Source organism: Chlamydomonas reinhardtii, chromosome 10 (assembly GCF_000002595.2).
Source record: "Chlamydomonas reinhardtii strain CC-503 cw92 mt+ chromosome 10, whole genome shotgun sequence".
Lineage (NCBI taxonomy): Eukaryota > Viridiplantae > Chlorophyta > Chlorophyceae > Chlamydomonadales > Chlamydomonadaceae > Chlamydomonas > Chlamydomonas reinhardtii.
The window spans coordinates 1,982,726-2,007,305 of NC_057013.1; the positions used below are offsets into that span (position 1 = coordinate 1,982,726).

The window sequence follows — 24,580 nt, forward strand, 5'->3', positions numbered from 1 at the left end:
CACGTGGTGTGTAAATTACATTGGACACATGCCTCTGCTTCCCGCCGCTGATAGGGTGTAGCGTAACTGGGATGCCGGTGCGTCTAGCCTGTCGCCACCAACTGCCACCTCTGCCACTTGCGGTAGCTTCGCCTTGACCTTGTTGGACGCCTCCTGCTAAGCAGGAGCACGCGTTGCTCTCCTCCGACTTGCCATGCCAGCCCTCGCCGACAGGAAACACACTCGCCAGTGCGTAAGTTGCAGTAGCACCGTGGCGCATGTATAACCGTACGCTGCCTCTTGCCTCTGAAACATAATGAACTTCCATCCAGCACATACCAGTACTGTCTTCACCGCATCAAGCAGTCTACGCACAGACATACAATCCAAACGTCCAACGTGCACACGAGAGTCCCAAGACTTACGCGTCATTCTGCTGACATGAATAACACGTGTGTTCACATGTTATAACGTAGGTGTGCGACCAAATTGCACGCCCACATGGCCAACATTGCACTGTGCGTCGTGTGGTCCGCGTGGAGCACCATGTAACCTATAATCGGTATTCCCTTTTAAAGGGAAATGTGGGCTGCGCCCACGCCACGTTTCCCTCAACAACACACCAGTGCACGGCATCCCAGGCCCGTTTGCGCAATGTAAGGATATGTACAATCCAAAAGCCGCCAAAAGCGTAAACGCGTCACGTGAGCACGTCACGCATCGTCACTGACATGCATGGCAGGGGCCACCCTGGGTGTGCCATGAGTAAGCCATAGCGGCTCCTGTACAACGTCTTGCCCTGTGACAGTGCCGTATGTTCGTGCCTACACAGGATCTATGGATCCTGCAAAACGGCATTCAGCTCAACTGAGCTGAAAAAGCATGCAGCATTGCCAGACCATTCTAGCCACGGTCGCCACCTGAGCCTCTGAACCGGCCCAGCAGGATCCTACCACCTATCCGTCAGTGCACTACGAATAACTCATGCCCCAATCCTCGTGGTCCTTGTTGCCGCCATGGCGGTTGCCACCATCGCTCATGACCTCATCGTCGTCGCTGTCACGGCCCTTGCCGTGGCGGCCGTGCTGACCGGGATGGCCGTACCCGTGGTGTGGCGGGCCGTACCAGCCGCCACCCCAGGCCGCGTGGGGCATGCCGTACCCAGGCGGGGGCATCCCGTACCCTGGCGGCGGCATCCCGTACGGCGGCATGCCGTATCCTGGCGGCGGCATCCCGTAACCTGGTGGTGGCATGCCGTAACCGGGCGGCGGCATGCCGTACCCTGGCGGTGGCATGCCGTACGGCGGCATGCCGTAACCCGGTGGCGGCATACCGCCGGCGCCGCCACCTGCACCGCCGCCGGCGCCGCCGCCAGCGCCGCCGCCGCCTGGGCTGTCGGCCCAGCCGGTGCGGCGGGCGCCGCCATGGGCATCAATTGCGCTCTGGTCCACGTCAGCCAGATCGAGATCCAGCGGCTTCACGAGCTCGTCCATGTTGAGTGTTGGCAGCTGCAGCTCCACCTGCAGGTCGGAGGGAACAGAGGGCGGAGACGCGACAGGCACAGGAGCAAGGAGGTTAGCAGTCAACGGGCTCTGTAGCTTCAGGTGTAACAGCGCAAAGCAAGCCCCACGCCCCCGTCCGCGCCTTTTCCACGTTCCTCCCATACACAGAGAGTCAGGAGACCAGACTTGCGACCTATAACTGTGTCCACACACACGCCGCCCGTGGCACGATGCCCAGCTGCGCACCGTGGTGAGGCCGCCGCGCAGCCCCATCTCCTCCACCAGCAGCGCCTCCAGCCCCGGCCCTAGCAGCTCCTCCGCGGCCTGGTCCAGCAGCGGCCCGAAGTCGCCCAGGCTGAGCCCATCCACCAGCGTGGCCTCGGGCAGCGCGTCACGGATCTGTCGTTGGTCACACACATGACACGACACATGCCACGTGACTGCATATGGCCAGGGTGCCTCTTCGGAGCTGTACGAATGACTCCGAGGCAGCTCCAGACCACCGCGCCCGCCAGGCCAGACCGCGCAGCATGTGACGTGCCTACTTCCGTAAGCACGGACAGCCACCCCCCTGCCTCCTCAGAGTTTCGCCCGCAGCCCTACACCCAAAGCCCGCCTCCGCACCTGCTCGTTGCAGCCCGCCACCACCTCCTCCACCGCCGCGTCCACCTCCGCCAGCAGGCGAGGCAGCGCCACCAGCGCCCCCGCCGCCGCCGCGCGCGCCTCGCCCTCGGCGCTACTGCGCGTGTCCGTTAGGTTGTACCCACGCAGCGCCGAGGCGGCGTCCAGGTTCTGTGCGTTGTACAACGCATAGGGAGTGAGGCGTCGGAGAGAGCCTTTAAACCATGTTGGGGTGTGTGGATGTATGCGGTGGGCCCAGAAGGTATTGCGCCCTTCCGCGCTTGTGTCAGGGCGTGCACTACACGTGAAGCAGGCCCAGGACAGGAGGACGGGCAAGGCAGAAGCATGTGCGGTAATGCTCGTACCTGCAGGTTGCGGGCGGTGTCGGGAGCGGGCGGCACGCGCGGCAGCTCGCCGCCGTTGACGCCGGCCGCGCCTGCAGCCATGATCTGCTCCAGCGTCTTGCTGTGCGCCGACACCAGGCCCGTCAGGTAATCCTGGGAATGAACACAGGCAGTGCGACAAAACAAGATGAGTTGGGTCAGGCGCCGGCGCCGGCGTGGTGCAGGAGGCCAATGCCGTTGGCATGGGGCGTGTTGGTAAGGCACCCGCGCAGCAGGGACGGCACTCGTACGGGAACGTTGCAGTGCACACGCACACGGCGAAAGCTGCCGCACCTGCACCTCCTGTCGCCCCACGGTGACCCAGCCGCCAAGGGACTGTCGCGCCTCGGACGCAAGCGCCAGTAGTGCGCCGCACGTCCTGTTCACACCCGCGCTGGTGGTGGTGGCATTGCGTGTCACCTGCGAGCCCGCGGGCAAGGCGCCAGCACTCAGCATTGGGCCCATGCCGTGCGTAGGACGCATTTGACCAGGACCAAGCAAGTTCGCAAAGCTCCCTGCACCGCACCACCTCTGCCCCGGCCAGTCCCGCTACACTCCTGTCCTCACATCGCTGCCCAGTTGGCTCAGCGACAGCAGCAGGTGCGGGATGCGCCCAGACCGCATCAGCTGTTCTGCCCGCGCCGCAATCGCCTCCTTAATCTTGCCGGCCGTGTTGCGCGCCTCCCATGCCAGCGCCTGTTGCCGCTTGGACAGCGCGCCGCGCCAGCCGCCGGCGTTCTTGGCGCGCGTGGTGACGCGCTTGGACTGGATGTCGACGGCTCGCGCCACGTCATCCAGGTGCTGCTGAAGCGCCTTGCGCTGGGCCTGCGTTTGCAGTGTGCAGCAAGGGCAGCAGCTGCCTTCACTCACGGCGGCGTTGCACGGATCCCAAGCGCACAGGTGCCCTGTCCCACGCCACACCCGTGCCCTCCTACCCTGCCGTGTCGCGACCTCTCTCGCTTTATACCGCCCGGCTCGCACCTGCACGGCCTTGCGGTACTCGCCCATGCGCAGGTTGAAGGCGGCTCGTGCCTCGCCCGTGTCTCGCGCCATCTGCATCTGCTTGCGGAATGCCAGGTCGTCCAGTTGGCGCTGTGCGGTGTTGTTTTTGTTTGAGGAGGGAGGGGGAGGGGAGGGAGGGACGGTTGGGAAAGACACATTGTAAAGGAGGGGTGGGATCAGAAAGGTTGGTTCGCGTCGCGTCCTGCATGCCGGGGCGCCGCCCGCCGCGTTGACAAAGTGATTACAAATGTCGGCCACATATCCCCAACCCCCCTGTCCACACACCTCCATCATCATCATGCGGCTCGCCGCCTCGTGCCGCGCGTCCTCTATCTCCCGTTCCCGCCGCGCCACCTCCACCCCCACCGCCTCAATCATGCGCTCGATCATGGAGGCAGCCTGTAGGTGTGCGGTGCGGGAGAGCGACAGGCGAATGAGGCAGCTTCCAAGGGTGCACGGGGACATGCTTTCACAGCTAAGTTCCAAGGCCACAGAAAGCGATGCAGCGTGCGGTGCGTTACATAACAATGCCGGCACACTGAGTGACATGCAGCACGCATCCCAGTTGGCCATGTCCACATCGCGCCGGTGTTGTACCGCCATCAAACGCACCTGGGTCTCCGCCAATTTGGACGCATCGCTGAGTCCCGCCAGCCGCTTCTCCACCAGCTCATCCACCGCCACCATGTGCGCGTCCCTGCATATGCCCATCAACCCAACACGGGCAGCGTCAAGGTTACGTGGTCGATAGCCGCTGTCAGTACGGTGCACGCCTACAATACCGTACGATGCCAGAGTGCACAGCGTGGCGTTTCTGGGTGACAGCGACCCTGCCCACCAACGGTCTTGCCCAACGTCGCCGGCGCCTCACGTCAGACTCCGCTGCCATCACCGCTATCTGGCCGGCCCACCCCGCGCACCTGCGCTGCTCAATCGCCGCCACCACGGTGTCACGTGTCGTCATGGTCTTGACAACCGCCGCCTGGCAGCGCGCCGTCAGCTCCTCACCCAGACCGTACTCGCCGGCCTGCATGCGGCAGGACCAAATACCCTAAGCACTGCGCTTGCATTCCCTGGCCCCGGCTCGTTGCATAGACTGTCGAGATGCCAGCATCCCCGCAGACCCTGCAGCACTGCAGCACTGCAGCTCACACCTCGCTCCCCTGTCCTTTCCCATCCCAGCACGTGACCCGCCTGCCTGCATCGCAGCCACCCTCGCCCTCACCCTCTCCCGCCCCGCCCCACTCACCTCGCGCTGCTTGGCCGCCAGCACATCATCCACCGCCTCGCTCTGCCGCCCCGCCGCCGTGTAGAACTCCGCCGCACGGCCGTGTGCCGTCGCCGCCGCCTCCAGCATCGCCGCCTTGGCGACAAGGTAGTAGCGCACCGCCGCGGCGGCGCCGGCGCCGTCCGCGCCGTCTGCTGCGGCGGAGCCGGAGGCCTTGGCGAGCAGCTGACGCACCATGTCTAGTCGGCCGTTGGCGATTGATGCCAAGTGTGAGGCGGCCTGCAGGGAGGTGGGAGCACGAGGCACGAGGCACCAGGTAGAAGAGGTAAGCGAGAGGTGTGGCGGCAGCACAGCTAGTCAGGTATAGTGTACGGCATGAAGATATGCCGCAAACGGTAGCAAGTACACACCGTAGCCGCTGCCGCGAGCGCTTCGGTGCTTGCGCCACCGCTGCCGATACCGCTGTTCGGCGGGGCGGCGGCCTGTGTCAGCAGGTGCGGCAGCGCCAGCGCCTCCTCCAGCTGCTCCAGGCGCCCGCTGCGCAGTGCGGCGTCCAGGGCGGAATGCAGCTGCAACGAGGAACACCGGCAGGCGTCACAGACGCGTCATCAGAGGCGGTGCGCCAGGTGCGCGTCAAAACAATTGCGCTGGGCAGGCAGGTATGCATACAGCTTGGCAGCGTGCCCGCTAGACCGAGAAAGAAGACCTACCCTGGCCTCCTGGTTCTCCGGCGTCTCGCCCAGCACTGGCGATGCGCCCGCGCCCGCGGCGTGGCCCCTTTCAAGGCTACTCGCAGCTTGTAGCTTCAGCTGCTGCTTAATGCTAGTACCACCGGGACCGCCAAACAGCGAGCCTGTGGGCCGGCTTCCGGTGGAGACCTGCTTGTGCAGCAGCGGGACACCCCCGTCGCCGCTGGCTCGCGCCGCAACACCGACCAAGGAGATGCTGCCGGGCGGCTCTGCCTGCTGCCTTTTGGTGCTACCAAGACTCAGCAGGGTACGTTTGGAGTTTGAGGCTTGCAGCGGGGATGCCGGGCCAGTACCGGCAGCGGCACGGGCGCCGTCCATGCCGTTGCCGGCGGCGGGGGAGTTGTGCGCACCCATGAGCAGGCTACCGAGCATCGGGGCCCCGCTGTCTGTGCCGCCACCGACGCCGACACCCTTGGGGCCCGAGGCAGCGTGCCCGGGCGCGCCGGGCCGCGCACCGTTCGACATGCGAGCCGCCGCGTCCTCCTCCTCTCCCGCATCCGTCATTGACACTTCCGGCTCGGGCTCGTCATCCAGCCCCAAGCCCAGCAGCCAGCGCGCCGCCTCTGCACGCCCATGACGACGAGCAAAGCGGACCAGGCCAAAGTCTCCAGCGCCGGCGACGTCGGCGCTGCTGCCCGCCGCGCCGCCAGCGGCGCGCAGGTTGCCCGCACGCTCTAGCCCCAGCCTGTCCAGCAGCAGCCGAGCGCAGCGGTACGCCGGCATTGACTCCAGGTCGCCGCTAGCGTTGACGTCAGCACCGGATTTCTTCATCGCGCTCTTCACGCCGGCGGGGGCGGCTCCTGACTCTGACGTCGCCTCTGGCGGCGTCACCAGCAGCGCGCGATGCAGCGCCGTCAGGCCGCTACCTGGCTGCGCCGCCGCCGCGTCGGCACCTGCTGCCAACAGCAGCTCCACCAGCGCCGGCGACGCCAGTTCCGCCGCGCGCATGAGCGGCGTCAGCCCCGCAAGCCAATTGACGCCGCCAGGCCCGTTGCTGTCGCCCATGCCCTTTAAGTTGACAAGCGCGGGCTTGCCTGCGGCCGCCGCGGAGCCCGGCGGCCCTGCTGGCCGCGGCGCGTTGGGCGACGCTCCGCCGCGCAGCAGCAGCTTCGCAAGCTGCGGCGCCGCTCCTGGCTGCGGTAACTCGAGACACAGCCACAGGACCGCGTTTAGCTCGGGCGCATCGCGCGCGGGGCCGTCGCGGCTATTGTGGAATGAGATCCAGTCCACCACCTCCTCGTCGTCAGCCGCCTGCAGCGCGGCGCGCAGCCGCGCGCGCCACCACTTGCGCTGCTGCGCCACTTGTGGCTGCAGGGCGCACGTGCGAAAGCGGGCGAGCGGAGGCTTGTGAGCGGTAAGCAACCATGGGTCGGAGGGTGATCTTGAACTTGTGGCTAGGGTAGGCGAAACAGGCTGTTGCAGGCCCCTCCGTGTGTGGCAGCTTTCCAACTCACCGGGACTTGGCCGCCGCCGCCGAAGCAGCCGCACATGCCGCCACTGGGCGCAGCAGCCGCCGGGCGCTGCCCGTCAGGCCCCATCATGTCAAACCACTCTGCAACACGCACAGAGCAGTGGGTACATGAACGGTGAGCTCTGCAACTCCATGGCAGGGACACCTGCGCACAGACATCCGCAGCCCGCCTACTTGCCAAAGCGCTTACCCGCAGTCGGGATCGGCGGCACGCTGTAGATAGCACCGCCGCCCGCCGCTTCGCCGCTCGATGAACGACGGCCGACACCCTTCATCCCCGCCGCGGCCTCCTGTCGCAGCTTCAACGCTGCCACCGCAGCCTTGCCCGTTATCGCCTGCTCTTGCTGCGCCTTGGCCCCTCCCCTCGCCTCCTTGTCGTCCTCTTCAACAAACAGGAAGCCCTTCTTGGGGGCGCCATTTCCCGCGTTGCTGAATCGCCCGGAGGGCGCCACCGTGAGCCCCCCGGTCGCAAAGTTCGTCTGGCCCGCGGCGGCGGTATTCACCCCGCTGTCTGGCACTCCATTGAATAGGTTTTGCCCCGGTGCGCTAATGCGCCGCGCGCGCAGGTCGGCTGATGGCGAGCCCAGCGTCGCTGCAGGCGCAGCCGCCATTAGTGGAGTGCCGATGTGGCCCAGAATGCTCGCGCTCCCGCTGGCACCAGCGGCGCCATTGACCCCCAAGCCAGGCGAGGGCGCCCCTGCGCCGCTGTTCGACAACTTCTGTGGCTGTGGCAGCGGAGAGAGGGTGCTGTTCGGCTGCCCGCCCCCAACGTTGTTGGAGTGATGAGCCTGTGGTGGCAGCCAGGCGTGCATTATCCAATATCGGCGGCAGAGCTAAAAGCTGCGCAGATGAAATGCATGGTAAATGCACCCGAGCAGGGCGAGACAACGTGCCCACATCCCAAACACCTACCAGCGGTCCCAGCAGAGACTTGCGGCTCCTCTGTTTCATAGACGCCTCCTTCAGGAGGTTCGGCCGCTCTGCGACGCCGAAGCTCGCGCTGCTACGGGCCGAGTGGACGGGTTCATACTCGCCCACGTCTGCAACTGAGTCACATGCCAGCGACTTGAGAGACGCCACGTGTCCGAACGAGGACACGGCGTTCAGCGACCTCTGCGAGGCCCCCTCCCGCTTCGTGCCGCCGGCGTCATTGAGCACTGTGTCCGGCGTAAAGGAGATTGTGGTGTTGCGGCCGGCGCCGTTCCCAGGCGTGCTCAGCCGCGTTGGGCTGCCGCCGGCGCCGGCAGGCAGCGGCGGTAGGCTCTCCACGCCGCTTTCGCTGTCCATCCTGTTGCAGCGGCATGGAGTCAAGGTTGTTTGAGGCACGCCTGCCGAGCCGAAACGCAGCAAACCGCACCATGACAGCGGCAAGAGCCTCAGCATAACCAAGCCACACACCTGCCTACGGGCTCGAGCCCTGCAGTGACGGATCCGGCCGATCCGGGAAGCAAGAGCGTCACAGCCGTGCCGTCGGGCGCCGCTGGCCCGTCCATGGCGTGCGGCTTCTGCATCAGTTCCGCCACAAGCTGAGAGCACTCTATGTCCGAACCGTGGTATACGCTCCAAGCAGTTGGTTCTGAAGCGGAGTTGAGGCCGACATCTCAGCCTGGGGCGCGGGCAGAGGGCAAGTGTCAACGGGAGAGGAGGAAGTTGACAGCCGGTAAGCGTGCCAGGACTTGGCCGCGTCAACTTCCACCATCCTTCCTGAACTGTGCCCGGCGTATGCTGAGTTGTAAGAGCTTAGGTCAGCTTGTTGGGAAAGCGATTGCCGTCCGACATTCACGGTGCGCTGAGAGAAGGGGAACACGGCGACGGGGAATTCGCAGCACACCTACCGGAGAAGCGGCGGGTTTGCACTGAGCTAAGCTCAGTGACTCAATATCTTCCTCGCAGAGCCGCGAAGCTGGATTACGGGTGTGCGACGGGTGTGAGTTGCGTCGCAGCGGGCAGGCAAAATGGAACGTGGTGGAGTCACCGGTGCTGAATGCGCTTCCCGCAAAGTATGTATCTAGCCCTGGTGGAATCGTGGCGACTACTCGGGGCCGAGGCAGGGAGAACTTATTAGGCTATGAGCTTCCGCCCGTCAAAAAGCACTTCGACGAACTGACGATTGTGGCAATTAGATGTATCTCAAGGTGTTGATACGTAATGTCGGCTACGTAGTGCTTTACAAGCGCGTTACAACAACCCGTTGTGTGACAGGCGTTGTAATGTGGGGCTGCGTCCTGCGACTTGCAGTTCGTCCCGCACTCATATAATGCATAACAAGCTAAATGTTGAGCGCGGAAGAGCAGCCAGAGATCGTGTCATTTCAGCCAGCAAGGCGGGGCCAATGACGGGACCGGTGTGTTCGTGCCAGTTCGTGCCGGCTCCTCGATCCACCCGATGTCCCGGCCGGTGTCCCTTGCTTCAGAACGGGTGGGCGGGCGACTGCTTTCAATGGCCAATTACACACTATTAAGCATTGTGACGCCCCGCACTACTCGTGAGGACGCTCATAGCTGCTCGTACACGGTCCCAAAAGTCTGGCCAAGCCTTGGCTCGGCCTTCGTCCGCGCCCGCTACTGCGTGACTGTGAAACAGTGCCAAGTGCCAAGATGCAAAATCTGAGCCCTCATCTGGCCTCTACCATTGTCCAATGTCACACCCTGCATAGCTCTTCATCACCAGGACTACATGGCTCACCGCACGTGCCCAGTCCACATATGACAACAAAAAGAAGTTACTGCGCCCTGGCGTCCGGGTCCGGCTTGATGCGCACCCCGAGCACAAGGCTACCGCCACCCGCACCGAAACCAGGCATTGGCCCCAGCGGCCCCTGCTGCTGCTGCTGTTGCAGCGCTTCCGGATCCGGCTTGATGCGGAAGCCCCCAAACGGCGCGACGTTCTCCTGCTGCGCGGCGTGGCGCTGCTGCTGTGGCGGCTGCGCCACAGCCGCCGCGGCCAGCGACGCCGCAATTGCCGGGGCGGGCGACCAGGCCATGTCATCAGCGCCGTCGCCGCCGTCCGCAGCCTCGCCGGGCGCCGGCGTGATGGCCATGGGCGTACCCGCCGCCGCGCCGTGTGCGAGCGGCGTCGCTGCTGAGGTGGCTGTGTCGTCACGGCCGATGTCAGCGCGCCGGCCAGCGCCAGCACCAGCGCCGCTTGCAAGGGCGCTGCCCCGGCGGCTGGGCGGCGTACTGACGGCGGACGTCTCGCGCGCCTCCTGCCACTCGGTGTCCTCCATGTCCGCATCCATGTCCATTGCATCCTCCTCCTGCTCCTCCTCTTCCTGCTCCTCCTCGGCCTCGCCACCGTTGTCGCAGTCCGCGTACTCCTCGCCCTCGCCCTCGCCCTCTGCCTCCTCGCTGGGGGGTGCCTCTGTCTGGTCATCGGCCTCCTCCTCGCCCTCCTCCTCCTCCTCCTCCTCCTGGCCTGCATCCTCAGCGGCTACGCCGCCCATCGTTCCAGCCTCTGACTGCCAGCCCGGCACTGCTTCAGCCTCCGGTGCGCTGTCCTGCTCCTGCGGCCCGGCCTCCTCGTCCATCTGCGCGTCGTGGGCCTCCTCGCCGGCCGCTGCTGACTCTGCGCCAGCGGCCTCCGACACCTCGGCCCCAGCCTCAGGAGCCGCAGCAGCCCCCGCTGCCTTCTCGGCCGCTGCCTCCGCCTCAGCGCGCTCGGCCTCCAACTTGGCCCTGTAGGCCAGCTGCTCCTCACGCAGCGTGTTGTGAGCCTCCTCCAGCCGCGACTCATATTCTGCCACCTCCTGCTTCAGCTCCGGGGTGCGGTTGCCCTTGCGGCCGTGCTCCGCGATGCCCTGCAGGGCGGCACGCGATACAGCCCGTGTTGCGTCAGCACGAGAAAACATTCCCGCACCCTAGCCAAGGCCACAACCGCCACGACTGTACTGAAGCCCACAAAACCGTGCAAATCTTTGAACGTACAAGGCCATGATCTAAAAGCAAACAAGCTGGCCTCACCTTGAACACCTTGTACACCTGCTCGTCACCCAGCGTGTGCTTGTAGCATTTGAAACGCTCGATGATCATGCGCAGCCCCTTCTCGCTGTAGGGCACCATGTCCAGGCACGCCGCGATGCCGCGCCACTCCCGCACCGCCGCCTCCATGTGTACCGCGGTGCAGCCGACAGCGCTGGCGCCCTCAGGAGCCGCCGCACCGGCCGCACCAGACTCCGCAGCTGCTCCGCCGGCGGTGCCGGTGGACGTGGCGGCGGCGACAGAGGCAGCGGGCTGCGACGCGCTGGGAGCGGGCTGGGAGGCCGCGGAAGGCGCGGGCTGCGAGGCTGTGGAGGGCGCGGCGGCAGCTGCTGCCGCTGTAGGCGTGCCCACCACCACGTTCTCCATGCGCTCCACCAGCCGGACTTTGATCTGCTCCGTGAGCTTGTCCAGCTTGATGTAGCCCAGCAGCCGCTGCGCAATGCAACACGTAGCGGTGCATATGCGACCCTGTTACTCTGGCTGATTTGCTTGTATTGTGCTGGACTGCATGTGTACTGATGGACGACACGATACGGTACCGGCGGGGGAGCCATTGGCCACATGCCCGGACAGGTGTTGGTGTTGGGCCGGGCCGTTCGCCTTCGCCGCTAACCTGGATGCCATCCCTCCACCCACCTGCATCATTGCCTTGAAGTCCTGTTCCGCCATGGGCTGGCCACGGGTGGCGTCGCTGATGATCTCTGGCAGGTACTGCATAACCTGGTTCTTTCCGCCCTTGGCCTACATGTGTGCATGATTTGGATCAACCAGGGCAACGCTTGATGAGCACCAGCAGGCGTGATGTCAAGGTCCGAGCGCGGCATTCCTCAAACTGGACATGCCGCCAATAGCCGCGCCTACGTGCGGTGCCTGCCGAGTGCGCCGCCCCTTGGATGCAGCGCCATCCCCGCGCACCTGCTTGGCAGCCAGGGAGTTGAAAAGACGCAGCGCCAGGTCCTTAACTAGCGGGTCGCGCGCCACCAGGCAGCGCGCCACTTGTGCCATGTGGCCCTTCGGCTTGGTCATGTCGGACAGAATGAGGTGGGCCAGGATCCGCAGGCAGGTGCGCGCCACCTCTGCAGGCGGACAGGGGAAGGGCGCGCCGCATCAGCCACGTGACAGGCATCCCTGTGTTGTGCGTGCTTTGGCGGATTCAGCACCGTGGTTGCCAGTTGCGCTCACCCTCCTCGCCGGGCTCGTCGCGCAGGCACTCAAACATGCGCACGGTCCAGGGCTCCACCACGTTGGGGTGCCGGCGGCCCAGGTCGCCCAGAGCCACCAGCATGGAGCAGCGCACGTCCGTGGGCAGCTTCACATTGCTGGTGGGGAGGGCGGGGAAGAGGTCAGGGATGGGGTCCAGAAGCTTTTCGCGTGCAAGCCAGACAGGTGGGCATACTCTCTGGGGCCCTAGCACTGTGCGAGGCCCGAGCGCAAGTTTGTGGTGGTGTGATGGGCAAGTGGCGGGGTCACAAGACAGAACTCGCGCCGCAGGAACGCAAAACCCGGCTCACCCGCGGCCGGTCAGGCGCGTGAAGAAGATGCTGCAGTTGGCCTCGCAGTAGCCCGCGTCCAGCGCCATCAGTTTGCTCAGTGAGCCCAGCGCCGCCGCCGCCAGTGCCACATCCGCCGCCAGCAGGTCGGGCCGGCAGCACAGCCCGCACACCAGGGCGCCCCAGTCCGCCACCAGGCCGGCGCCGGGCCGCAGGATGGCTGCCTCCAGCTCCTCCTGCAGCGCGTCCAGCGCCGCGTCCTGGGGAGGCGTAGGCAGAGGGAAGGGCCGGTGTGGCATAAGCGGCAGTGACAGGGGCAGCGTTTGGGCATTGTGCGGGCAGTAGGCGCGGTTCCAGCAACATGCATATGACGTACTGAAGTACTGCAGTGCGAGGCCGTGACGTGCCAAGAGCTCGTGTGACGGTGCGCATGTCCGCATGCAGTGGTTTAACCTACCCGCGCCTGGCTGGTGCCCAGCTGAGCGTCCATGTCGTCGTCGCCACCCTTCTTGCCGCCCGCCGCCGCCGCGGCCTTCTCGCGCTCGGTGCGCTCCTTGCGCACCTGCTTGGCCAGCTTGTCAACCAGAGCCTGCGGGGCAGTTGAGGTGGTCGGTGTACAGAGGCTGAGACTCACCGGACCAGCCCCATCCTGCAGTTTAGGACGTGCAGCAGCAGCAGCTATGAGGAAGCAGCCAACCCGGTCACCTCACCAGCTGCTGCGTCGCCACGCAGCCGACAATGAAGACCGCTCGTGTCAGCAGCACCGTGGAGCAGTGGCCGCTGCCGGCCCGGATCATCTCTGTCAGCTCCTTCAGCAGCGGCTCTAGCATCCTGCAGGGTGCGCGCATGTGCATATGCCCTTCCCATCTGCTCCTTTCGCAGCAACATCTTCCGGCAATTTGGAAACTTGGTCAGACCCTCGCGAAATTCTGGACTGCAAATTGGACTCAAACCGCTCAAAACGTTGTGCTGGGACCATTCTCGCCTAGTGCAATGCTCTCCTCACCGGTGCGGGTCGGGAAAGATGGCGTAGATGGCGCCAATGGCCGCCTGCGCCGCCGCCGCCCAGCCGCCTCCGGTCTCCGGCAGGTAGTTGCTCAGCAGCACGCTGTACAGGTTGGCCAGCGCGTCGCTGAACAGCAGCGACTGGCCGTACGACACGCTTAGCAGTGTACGGTGCGGCGGCGCCGCCAGCTCGCCCAGGATTGTAGCCAGGTCGCGGACCAGCACGGCGTCCTGCATCGAGGTGTGCTCAGCGTTGGGGCAGGGCACACTACCGCACATGCTGCGGCACCGCCTGCCGCGGAGGCGTCATGCTTGCAAGCGGGGGCTTTGGCCAAGCAGCGCAGGGACTGCACGGTTTGGCGGCTGCAGACGAGGCGAGCTTACCTTGAGCACGACGTGCGCCGTCTTAAGCATGCCCACTACATCTCCCGCCTCGGGGCACACCTCGCCCGGCGCATGGCGCGTCAGCATAGTGCACAGTAGGCTCAGACGCCGGGCGTCCGCGCAGTCCTGGCGTGCCGGCAACGCCGGGAGGAGGCGCAAGGAGAGGGCATTTGCGGAGTCGCGGCATGTGAGCAGCACGGTACAACAGCTCGCGGTATGCTGGCCTTGGGCACCTAGCTGTGCACACATGCGCTTCCACAGCCTTGCCTGTTTGCAGTACTTTGCCGCCTCACCTTAGCGAAGTCATCACCACCGTCCATCGCCCGCACGCCCGCCCTCTGGATGAGCATGCGCAGGTCCCTGCAGTCAAAATTCAGATCGTTAGCACGCACGCGGTAGCCCGAAACCCCCTCCAGATCCATACCTGGGGCCTCCCCGCCTATCGCTGCGCGCGATATCGCAACCAAGCGCCCATCTCGTGCGCCCATCCCTGGCGCTGCGCATGCCCATGCCCTTGCCCATGCCCATGCCCTCGCCTATGCCCCTGTACCCACTTGACGGCCTGGCGCGCCGTGCCCGCCTGGATGTCGCCCCGCTCCAGAGCCAGGCGCAGCAGCTCCTCCAGCGCCTGCGTGTCGCGCTGGTCCAGGCCGCCCATCATGGGCAGCAGCCGCTTGATGCGCTCGCGCAGCCGCCCCACCATGTCTACAAGGGGGGAGGCGGGGTGAGTAATTACTTACGGCCTGGAACGCTGGTGGATATGACAACGCCATGACTGGCGAACAGCCTCTCGGCGCTGGCCCCGCGGCCTCCCGCTCTCACCTTTGGGCTCGGTCTCGGGTGAGACCATGGTGTGGAAGGCGTCGCAGACGGTGTTGCGCACCTTCTCCGTGTTGGAAAACACCATGTGCCACACGCGGCGCCAGGCGTCCTCCACGCCCTCCAGCTGGACCTGCATCCAACAAGTCCGCCAGCAGCGTCCTTCACAGGTCCTGCCTCCTGCCCAAGGCCGCACGCAACCAGCCCTCCCAGCAGTGAGTCCGACCCCGCCCTGCGCCCAACTCCCCGCCCCACCCTGCGAAGCAGCGTCAGCAGCTTGATGGCGCTCTCAATCACGCCCGCGCTGTCCGACGCCAGCTGGGACTCCACTTCCGGCAGCGCCGCCGTCAGCTTGCGCGCCAGGCACAACTCAGCGTTCAGGATGGCCAACAGCAGCTTGATTCGGCTGTAGGTAAGGGGGATGCGCTTGGCGGCGGCGGCCTCGGGCGCAGCGGTGTCGCCGTCCACCTGGGTCGGCTCAATGATGCCGGCCTGGGTCTGGGTGGCGGCGGCATCCAGCACGCCGCCCTGCTCCCACATGGCCGCGTTGGCGCCGCCGCCCTCCTCCTCCTCGCCGTCGGGCCCCATATCGTCGGGCTCCATGTCCTGTGGAAGGCAGTAGGGGCCAAGTAGCACAAGTAGCACACCATTGTGTAACCATTTCCACGTCGCAGCGCAATCCCCCATCTGCGCCGCTCTCCGGGTAATTTTCACCCCGTCAGGCTACTCTTATGCAACCCCCCCCCCGCTCTCCTGCTGGCTTTTTGCATTGGGTTCGGTTTAGTTTGGGTTGGTATCTCCAACTGCTCCCCTCCCCCCAAATCCCGCAACTCAACGCAAAACCCCATGTGCGAGCGCATCGGGGACTGGGCGTCGCCCCCTTTGGGGCTTGGCAGTGGCTGTGCCCCCCTGAGCCCACCCACCTCCAGCTGCGCCTCCAGTTTGGCGACATTCTCCATGAGCAGCCCCTCCGCCAGCTGGCCCCCCAGGCTGCTGTGCCGCTCCACCAGCCGCGTCAGCAGCTCCAGCGCCGCGCCCGCCACCAGCGAGCCGTCCTCCAGGCGGCTAATGGCCACCTCGGCCGTCTTCTCCAGGATGTCGTGGCCCCACATGCCGTCATCCACCAGCTCCGCCACGTTGTCCAGCACCGCCTTCCTGCGGGGCCACAGGAGCGCGGCGAAACACACACGCATGCATAATACGGTAACGATGCATGCCCGCGGGAGTCATGGACAAAGCTGTAAGACATTTCAGTGCCTGCAAACCATTCGCATGGAAACGGGTACGCACCTGACGTGCGCGCTCTTGTCGTTAGCGCGGACCAGCATCATGGCCGCCACGTTAGTGCGCGAGGTGATTAGCGCCAGGTTGCCGGCCTCGTTTGCTTGGCGGCCCATGTAGTATCGCGTCAGAGAGCCCATGCAGTCCACCAGGTGCTTGCGGATGGTATCAGCCGACCTGGGGTGGGGCGTGGGTGGGATGCGCGCCAATAAATCATGTAAAGCAGCGCATCGTTTGCAGATCAGCCATGCTGCCGTGGTTTTGCCGCCATGACAAGCTGCGCCAAACGCCCAGCCCAGGTACGGTCCCACATCTAAGGTAAAAGGTAATAGGCCCGCTACAAACTGGTTCTGGACGCACTGGCAGCCGAAGTAGTTGACCAGCTGCGACATCTTGTCGTGGATGACTTCCGGCAGCTTCTCCGCCATGCTGGCCAGCAGCTTCGCGGCGCGGCGCACCGGCGCGACGTCGCGCTTGCCGGCTTCATCGTACGCCTCCGGGCTGACCTCGCAGAATTTGCCCACCAGCGCCTTGCCCTGCGGCCACACGGCGTGAAGGGGAAGGTCGGGGGGGCGGCCGCCGGTGACCCTAGGCGGCATGTGCGCCGCCGCACGGCGGCCCGCGTGCCTACCATACTTCCTGTGCAAAATACCATGATGCCGCACCCACCAGCCCGCGTGCCTACCATACTTCCTGTGCAAAATACCATGATGCCGCACCCACCAGGCGTGTAGGCGCGCTGCCGGCAGCCTTGGCAGCTGCCACCGCCAGGTCCACCGCCACATCGACGCCATGGTCATGGATCCTCCACAGGCCAGCAAGGGTCGAGGACACGAACTCGATTGCGTCCATGCAGTTGCAATGAGTGGTCGCCGTGTGCAGCAGCACATCATTGCACCAGCCCAGCAGCTTGGTCTGCTTCAACACGCCCACCTCGCCCAGGCAGCGGCCCACCTGCATGCCAGCCACCCAGCAGCATCGCACGTGATGGGACGGGGTGCAGGGCGACGTTAGACGCTGATCCCCACACCTCCGCCCTTGCCCGCAAATGTGGAGCAGCTATGCCGTGCGTGCACTCCATGTCCGCCGCCGCGCAGACCCTGGACCAAGTGCCCCTCAGTCGCATGGGGTGTCCATTTTCCTTGCCCAATACGAACCCCAGCATAGTAGCCGCCTCACCGCCTGCACCACCAGGTTGAGCAGGCTGGACTTCTCGGCAGGCACGCGGTACAGCACCCCGTCCAGGTCCGCCCGCAGCACCGACACCAGCACACGGGCGATGCGGCCCATGATGTCCCACCACAGCTCCGCGGCACCGCCCTCGCCGTCCTCCGCGGGCGCCTTGGTTTTGCCGCGGCCCTTCTTGGGCGCCGCGCCTGGGAAATCAGGACCAGGCAAGGAAGTGGCGTCAGGGGCGCTGCTCTGATGGGCCGCAGCTATGCATACTTTATGCTCAGATAGGTGCGTGCTGCCTACCCTTTTGCTGCGCGTCCGCCTTCATGGCCTCAGCCAAGCTGGCCTGGCTGTGCTGCATGATCACGGCCAGGAAGTATGTGTACGCATGCACGGCGCTCAGGTGCTCCACCACAGCCGGGTTGCCCTTCTCGAACTGATGCTCGCCTAGCTCCTGCAGCCCGCTCGTCGCCACCGTGTGCAAGTTCTTGCACATCGCCACGGCGAGCTGCTTGACTAGCTCCTGCGCCTGCACACGCTCGAGCCCGCTGGGGGAGCCAGGCCGAAGACACACGACGGTTCAAGCCATGCCATGTGGTACCCTGCCAGCAGCTGCCCTCACCTGACAGCTACAAACGCGCACTCGAACGCCTCCTGGTCGTTCACCAGGCCCAGCGGTGTCTGCTCCAGCTTAGCGATGCACCCTGCAGGCGAGCCGCCCACGAGCGGCTTTCAGCAATCCTTGCCAATTTTTAGTTAACGGATACACAGCTTACTCTCGCAAGCCTCCTCCGGGTCATTGCAAGACGGGTCCGGTGCGCAGAGCTGTCCCGGCTTCTCCTTTGCCAAGTCATCTATCTTGCGTGGAATCTTAAACACCGCCATAGCTTCCTACTGAAAGCCGAGGAGCTAAAGAAATGTATTCGGAGCGACCAACTGAGGCGAACAACTACACTTGACGACAGCTGCGGGCTGCGCGGGCAAATTGTGCGCCCCTGTGGTTATGCCATATGTGCAAAGCTATATTATATGTATGCCAATGGTTTCAACCTGAGCTACGCCCCGGGGTCCGTGAGCTTTGGAACCTGCCCGCCATCCGCGTCCAGGAAATAACCAGTCCGCTTTGACCCTGTTGCAATTATTAGGACTGCGTAATTGCTGAAATGCAATAGGAACTAGCGGGGCTTGTGTCGCCCTTGCAAAGAGCTGTGACAATTCACCAAAGAAAGTTCACTCTTCTCCGCGCGCGAAGACTACTCTACTATGTTGTCTATGATAGCTACTTGAGACCATTGTGCCTGGAATGGTCAATAACATAGAGACTGGTCTGCCGAACGGCGACCCTAGCCATGCCGCGTTTGCTGCTAGACAGTCTGCAAAAGCTGTTGGGAGAAGCGGAGAGGACGCGAACGGCTTGGATGAGGAGCACCCTGGCGCGACGGATGCGCAGTCGCAGAAGCGCCTGGCGCTAAAAAAGCAGGCTGTTGGTGAGCAATAGCATAGTAGAACTTACCCGGTCCGTTGCATTTTGGTGGCGCCATAGCGCCGGCAAGACAACGGGCGACATGCCGCTGTTCACACCGTGACACATGCCGCCGCACGCAGAATCCTTGTCCGTGCCAACACGGAAGTACCTGCACGTCAACGTCCAGGGAAAGGGCATTCCCGTATGGATGGATTGGGACAAGCAGCCGGAGCTGAACAAGTGCGCACTGCGCAAGGGTCACGGGAAGGGACGCAGCGCCGTACTTAGGGAAACGTGTCCCAGGGTCCAAATGTGCGGCACCCGCACTGCCTCTGCAGTCTGCACCGTTTTGCCAAATCGTGACCATTCCCATCCCAGGAGCCTTTGCGGCACGAGCGCGCTCCAACCTCTGCGCAACAATGTGCTCGTAACAGGGTTCGTGCTACCCCGGGTGTGCCATAGCTCTACTCAGGCCACTCGCACCCAATGTTACCGTGCACCAACACTCGTGCAAACACATGCACCCACCCATGGCCCGTATCGCACAGGTGGAATTACTACAAGGACCGACTGCACACACTGATGACGGATGCCAGCAGCAGCGTGTGGGCACTCGTAGTCTCCAACGTCATGGTCATCACCATTCTGGTGTCCACCACCAGGTCGGGCCCTGGAGCCCGCGGGCGGTGGCTGTGATCGGGGGGGGGGGGGGCAGAAACAACTTAAGAGCGGAGGTGCACGTTGGGAATCAGAAACGCTTGTGGAGGGCCCGTGATGCCACGGCCACAAGGCAATGCAGGGTTTGGAAGCTGAGAGCGCGGCCATTTAATTGCAACCTTGGCATGTGAAGCTGCACAGGCGCGGGTTCTGAGGGCGTCAGGCTCCGCTGCTTCCCACGCAACTCCTGCACACGCCCTCCCAGATCCGCCCTGCTTATCCACACCCACTCTCGCACTCAAACAACTCTGCATCTTCGTTCCACATTTCCCCATCCAGCTTTTGCCTGGAGACCATTCCCAGCTTCTCGGAGGATCGCAACCCCTCGGCAGCCCGCACCTTCACACTGATCGAGACGGTGACCATCCAGATCTTTGCGCTCGACTACCTGCTGCGGTGAGAACACCACGCGGTTGCATGGCGATGGAGTGGGGGCTCTGGCTCTGACGGGCCAACATGCGGCAGGATGTGCGCATGTGCTGTGTGGGCAGTTCATCCGCCAGTCCACACTGGGATCAACGTTAGCTGTCGTGTGGACGGCTTTCGCACGCCAATACCCAAACGCCCGCACCTTTGCAGTTTCTTCTCGGCGCCGGTCAAACTCAAGTTCTTGATAGAGCCGTTCAACATCATCGATATCATATCCATTGTGCCTTGGTACATCATCACATTTGTGGGCGCCGACTTCAACGGCACCACCGTCTTCCGAGTGGCGCGGCTCTTCCGAGTCTTCCGTGTCTTCAAGCTAGGCGGCAGGTGCGTGAAATTGAGACATGGGAAACACGTGCGTGTTAGGGGGGTTGTAAATACCAGCCCAAACTAAACCAAAGGCCGGGGGGGGGGAGGGTAGCGGACACTGGTCAAATTATCGTGGTCAAAGGCATCGCCATGTGCAGGCCCCGGATTCCTGTCCCGCTGCACCCCACACGCCGCGTATGTTCGCTCATGCTCACACCCTCTTCCAAGCTACAAAAACACATACTGCGCTTATTTTCATGAGTCTCTGCGCTTATTAATGAGTCTCTGCGCTTATTTTCATTGTGCTCTATGACACATACACACACACACACACACACACACACACACACACACACACACACACACACACACACACACACACACACACACACACACACACACACATCGACCCGCTAACGACCCGTCTGCTGTCATTTCAGAACCACAACCAAACGCGCACTCAGTATCACTCATTCTGCGTCTTCTTGGACAGATATGGCAAGCTGCTGGTGGTTCTGGGCGCGCTGCGCAAGAGCATGGATATGTTATTCCTCATGGTGTTCTTCATCTCGCTCTGCATCGTCTTCTTCTCCACACTCGAGTACTACGCGGAGCGGGGCGACTGGGACGAGGAGCTGGGTGAGCGAGCGTGTGCGTGGGCACGGGTTTGATTGGGACAAGGGAAAGGGAGTGCATGTGCGCATGCCTGTGTGTGGTGGGGGCTGTTTAAGCACTGCCAGTAAGCCAGCAAAGGGTCCCAAAGTATTAATAAAAGCGTTGCCCGACGGGGTAGTCGAACAAGAGCAGTGGCGAAGCGGCGTGGAAGGGTGCTGTGGACGTTTGACGGTCCTAGAGGGCGGACTAGGCCCAGAGAAGTGTCAGTGGGGACCAGGTGAAACCGTAAGCCTTCCTGCCTACCGCCCCTGCCGCCGCTGCATCCCACTCGTCGCTTCACAGACTGCCGCTGTTGGCACTGCAGGCTACTACGTGCGTCCCCTGGAGACACAGTTCTACGACACAGACCCGCCCACGCCCAAGCCCAGTCCCTTCTCCTCCATCGTCCAGGGCTTCTGGTAAGCGAGCCGCATTCTTCCCGACTGCCAGGCCGTCGCCGTTTGCATACATGAACAGCGGCGGATGCAGACCCGCCCGGGCGCTCCGCCCGCGCACGCGTTGAGGCGATGCACCCGCCATGCAGCCGGGCATACCCCTCAGCCCCGGTACCGTATGGCTACCATCCCGCGAGCGGGAGAGCCTAACCGCAGCAAATGCCGTACGGTGCAAATGCCTGGCTCACATTTTTGTCTTGTGCCGCTGCTGTGCCCCGCGGCGGCGTGTGACGCAGGTGGGCGATTGTGACGCTGATGACTGTGGGCTACGGCGACGTGATTCCGGTGTCGGCGGCGGGCAAGTTCATCGCCAGCGTCGCCATGATCTGTGGTGAGCGTGGCGAGCTCGGAGCGTTGTGGTCGGAGGAGAGACAGGCGCCCGCTTTCAGCTGTCCGTACGCGCTGGACCTAACTAGCACCATCAAGCACGCACCTCCATTAACCTCACGGATATTGCTTCCCCAACACACACACACACACACACACATGCTTGGAACCCGAACACACAATCCCAAGCATGCAAACACACACACACATACGCACGCACGCGCGCGCACCACCCCATCCGCAGGCGTGCTGTCGCTTGCGCTGCCCATCTCTGTGGTGGGAACCACCTTCTCCAACGACTGGGAGGCGCACGTGGCGGATGAGCGCCGTCGCATGGCCGTCACCCACCGCAAATCGTTGGTGGTGACCAGCCCGGCGCTGCTGCGGCTGCACAAGCTGCTGACGCGGCACCTCAATCACGTGGACGTGCTTGGGGACCTGAACCGGGCGTCGGAGCTGGCGCTTGATGATGCGGCCAGCTCCATTCACGGCCGCGTCAAGGCCACCAAGAAGCACCTTCACACAGAGGCTAAGGCGGTGCGTGTTGGGGCGTGATGGTGGCTGAGTGCATTGTTGCCAACGGGGGGCTATGAGGGAACGGGGCGGGCGTGGGAGTGGTCGAAGCCCAGATGAAGTGAAACACGCGCTGGGAGTGCGGGGTTGAGGAGAGGAAGTAGAGTTCCAGGTGCAGCATGTACAGAGGGTGCAGCCAGAGGCGGGTGGCAGCGCACCGTTGCCTGATGTAAGGGGCTGGGGAAGGGGAAGTCCCACCGGCACTTTGCACTGGTCGCACCCACCTTTCTCCTGACCGTGCGCTTGCTCCCTTCACTCCTGAATCACTTCCACCACGTCGCTGCTCCTCACGCCGCCCACGCCGCCCTGTCCCCCCTCAGGACCTGCGGCTGCGCAAGGCCGCCAAGCAGCGCGTGGACCCCACACTGGAATACGACAGGCAGTACGGCTACCTGCCTGCGGAACACGTGCAGTGCCGCTACAGAGAGTGAGCGCCAGTGACGCCGGCACGCACGTGTGTGCCACGTGTTGTGTACTTTGATGCGTGGTCTTGTGGCGACATGCCAAGCGGAGGCTGCGGTTCCTCAACGCCGCATTCCGCCTGCCCGCGTTCCCAGCTGCATGCATCACCACAACCACCGCCCTATCCTTCCCTCCTGCAGGCCGCTGCCGCATATGGCTGACGCGGCGGACCAGCTGTCGCGGCGCGCGTTCCACGTCATGCGCATGGAGGTGGGGGCAGTGGGGTGGCGGCCAGGGTGTGGGCGCGGAGCTACCCGCACCGTTTAGATGTGGAGACGTGGAAGCAACACAGCCATACGTGTGCGGGGATGGACGCGCCGTAGCCACTGAACACGCACACACCCGCACACCTAGCATCCCGCTGTTTGCTTGCGCAATTGGCTGCACCGTGTCAACCCTTTCCCCTTGTGCTTTCCTGACACACGCACAGTCTGTGAACGCGGCTCTGCTGGACCCTGTCCTGGCCGCCACAGTGGCGCGCCTGGCCAAAAAGCACGCTGACCTGCAGTTCCTGCTCAGCAAATTCGAGGTGCGAAGGGAGCAGTGCTAATGGCGGGCATGCGTGTTAGAGAGCTTTGGGAAAGCCGATGCGCAGAGCATTGCATGCGATGCGATGCGGTGCAAATGCGCACGCACGCGTGTCTGCATGTGGTTACCGGAGGGAGTTGGAGTGGAAGGGGCCATTGGCCGTGAGGGGCTGAGTGTGGCGTTCGCTGCCGGGGGGTTATGAGTTGACAGCTGTGACTGCATGACCGAGCGCCTGGCGTCCCAACACACACGGAATCCTCCGGGCCCATGATAACCGAGTCAGTGGCTTACGCTGTTCGCTTGCGTGCACGCCGCACCGCTGCCGTGCCGCCCCGCAGGAGAAGGTCGACCCGCTAGCCATACTGGAGGCCGAGCTGTCGTACCTACAGTCGGGAGTGCGGGAGGCGCACGAGCTGAACGCGGCGGTTGGGCTCATGCCGCCGCCCACGCTCACAGCCGGCGCCAGCCGTAAGGTACGGCGTAGGGCCGTACGGGTGGGGGATGCATGGCGGGGTGCCGAGGGCAGGGTATGGTACAGACGGGAGTATGTGGGTCACACAGGGCATCGTTGGTGTTTGGGTGCCACCCTGTTAGAGGGCGCCCAGGCGCACCTACAGCGACGGCTGCGTGGGCCATGAGTATTTGCGATTGGGCTGCTGTTAGCCTCTGCCTGCGCTGACATGCTTCTCTCTTTTGCTTGTGCTTCTGCTTGACGCCTGTGCTGGCCCTGTCCCCATGCTGCCGCCTGTGGTGTAGGTGTCAACGGATGCCCTGCTGACGCCGCGCCGGTAACACCTGGGGCGGGCGATAGGGCCGCCGCTGGCGCCAGCGATGTGGATTGCAGTCCACAGCCGTTGAAGACGCTGCCGCAATGCCTAGCGCGTCTTGGCTGCTCTTGTGCGCGCTTGCGCGCGTATATGTTTTTATACGCGCGCACCGGCTTATGTCAATAACCACAAAAGCCTAACCGAACTGGAGAATAAAGCCATGGCGTTATTGTTATACGTGCGAGCCGGATTCTTTTCTAGGCCATTCATCCGACTTTGCTACCGTGGGGGTCTGTACGTTGTTATGGCATTACGAGCTCGAGTTTAACAGGGCGTGCGGCACGCGAGCACTGGGTTAAGTGCGCGTGCAGGGGTGGGGGCGTGGGGTAGGTTGTATGACATTTCCATGCCTCATCTTTGTTATTATATGGTGTCAGGGTGCAGAGGTGGGCGTGCGTGCATTAAGATTGACTGAGGCGGCTTGGTGAGGAAGAGGGTCGCAGTGTGGGACCTGGGAAGAACTGCTGGGACCACACCTGTTTATGCATGCACGATGCGCGTGCTGTAGCCCTTTTGTGCGCATACTTTGGAGCAGGGCTACTAGTTGCGTGCAATATTACTTGTGTGATCCTGCGATTGCGAGGTAAACAAGGCGGCTTGTGCTGTGCGTCTGCAACGCCGTGGCAGCTGTGTGTGGCTCTGTGAATGTGCGTTTCGGGCGGGGGGGTGGGGGCAAGGCTGAGGAGTTGCTGACGTTGCCGATTCAAGAGCGGAAGCTGGCTGCAGCGGGTGCGCGCTGGGCTTGACAGTTCTGTGCAAACCGTGCGGTT

The 24,580-nt window shown here is 63.8% G+C and overlaps 3 protein-coding genes across 3 annotated transcripts; 1 reads left to right on the forward strand and 2 right to left on the reverse strand.

Annotated features, from left to right (window-relative positions):
- Position 1: 1 nt before the first annotated feature.
- CHLRE_10g432450v5 (uncharacterized protein) lies at positions 2–9,241 on the reverse strand. The gene is made up of 18 exons (XM_043066666.1): positions 8,771–9,241; positions 8,334–8,541; positions 7,848–8,223; positions 7,126–7,723; positions 6,919–7,016; positions 5,426–6,772; positions 5,126–5,284; positions 4,737–4,994; positions 4,408–4,514; positions 4,100–4,184; positions 3,773–3,886; positions 3,467–3,577; positions 3,053–3,310; positions 2,780–2,905; positions 2,468–2,599; positions 2,106–2,273; positions 1,728–1,880; positions 2–1,499 (listed from the first exon to the last, which is right to left on the reverse strand). Exons 2-18 carry the CDS (start codon positions 8,426–8,428, stop codon positions 951–953), a joined length of 4,734 nt encoding a protein of 1,577 aa, XP_042920063.1. The 5' UTR covers positions 8,429–8,541; positions 8,771–9,241; the 3' UTR covers positions 2–950.
- A 129-nt stretch (positions 9,242–9,370) lies between these two features.
- On the reverse strand, positions 9,371–18,071 carry CHLRE_10g432500v5 (uncharacterized protein). Its single transcript, XM_043066667.1, has 22 exons — positions 17,841–18,071; positions 17,687–17,768; positions 17,368–17,612; positions 17,071–17,267; positions 16,615–16,845; positions 16,252–16,427; positions 15,901–16,068; positions 15,534–15,765; positions 14,866–15,216; positions 14,614–14,743; positions 14,346–14,496; positions 14,085–14,151; positions 13,792–13,917; positions 13,409–13,638; positions 13,113–13,233; positions 12,860–12,991; positions 12,424–12,662; positions 12,095–12,231; positions 11,828–11,988; positions 11,549–11,653; positions 10,895–11,344; positions 9,371–10,731 (listed from the first exon to the last, which is right to left on the reverse strand). Exons 1-22 carry the CDS (start codon positions 17,947–17,949, stop codon positions 9,658–9,660), a joined length of 4,914 nt encoding a protein of 1,637 aa, XP_042920064.1. The 5' UTR covers positions 17,950–18,071; the 3' UTR covers positions 9,371–9,657.
- A 150-nt stretch (positions 18,072–18,221) lies between these two features.
- Positions 18,222–24,573, forward strand: CHLRE_10g432550v5 (uncharacterized protein). Its single transcript, XM_001702614.2, has 14 exons — positions 18,222–18,551; positions 18,670–18,769; positions 19,078–19,191; positions 19,526–19,642; positions 19,826–20,002; positions 20,478–20,623; positions 20,964–21,057; positions 21,330–21,424; positions 21,665–21,957; positions 22,314–22,420; positions 22,596–22,665; positions 22,886–22,984; positions 23,322–23,456; positions 23,740–24,573. The coding sequence occupies exons 1-14, from the start codon at positions 18,368–18,370 to the stop codon at positions 23,773–23,775; spliced, it is 1,767 nt and encodes a 588-aa protein (XP_001702666.1). The 5' UTR covers positions 18,222–18,367; the 3' UTR covers positions 23,776–24,573.
- Positions 24,574–24,580: the final 7 nt, after the last annotated feature.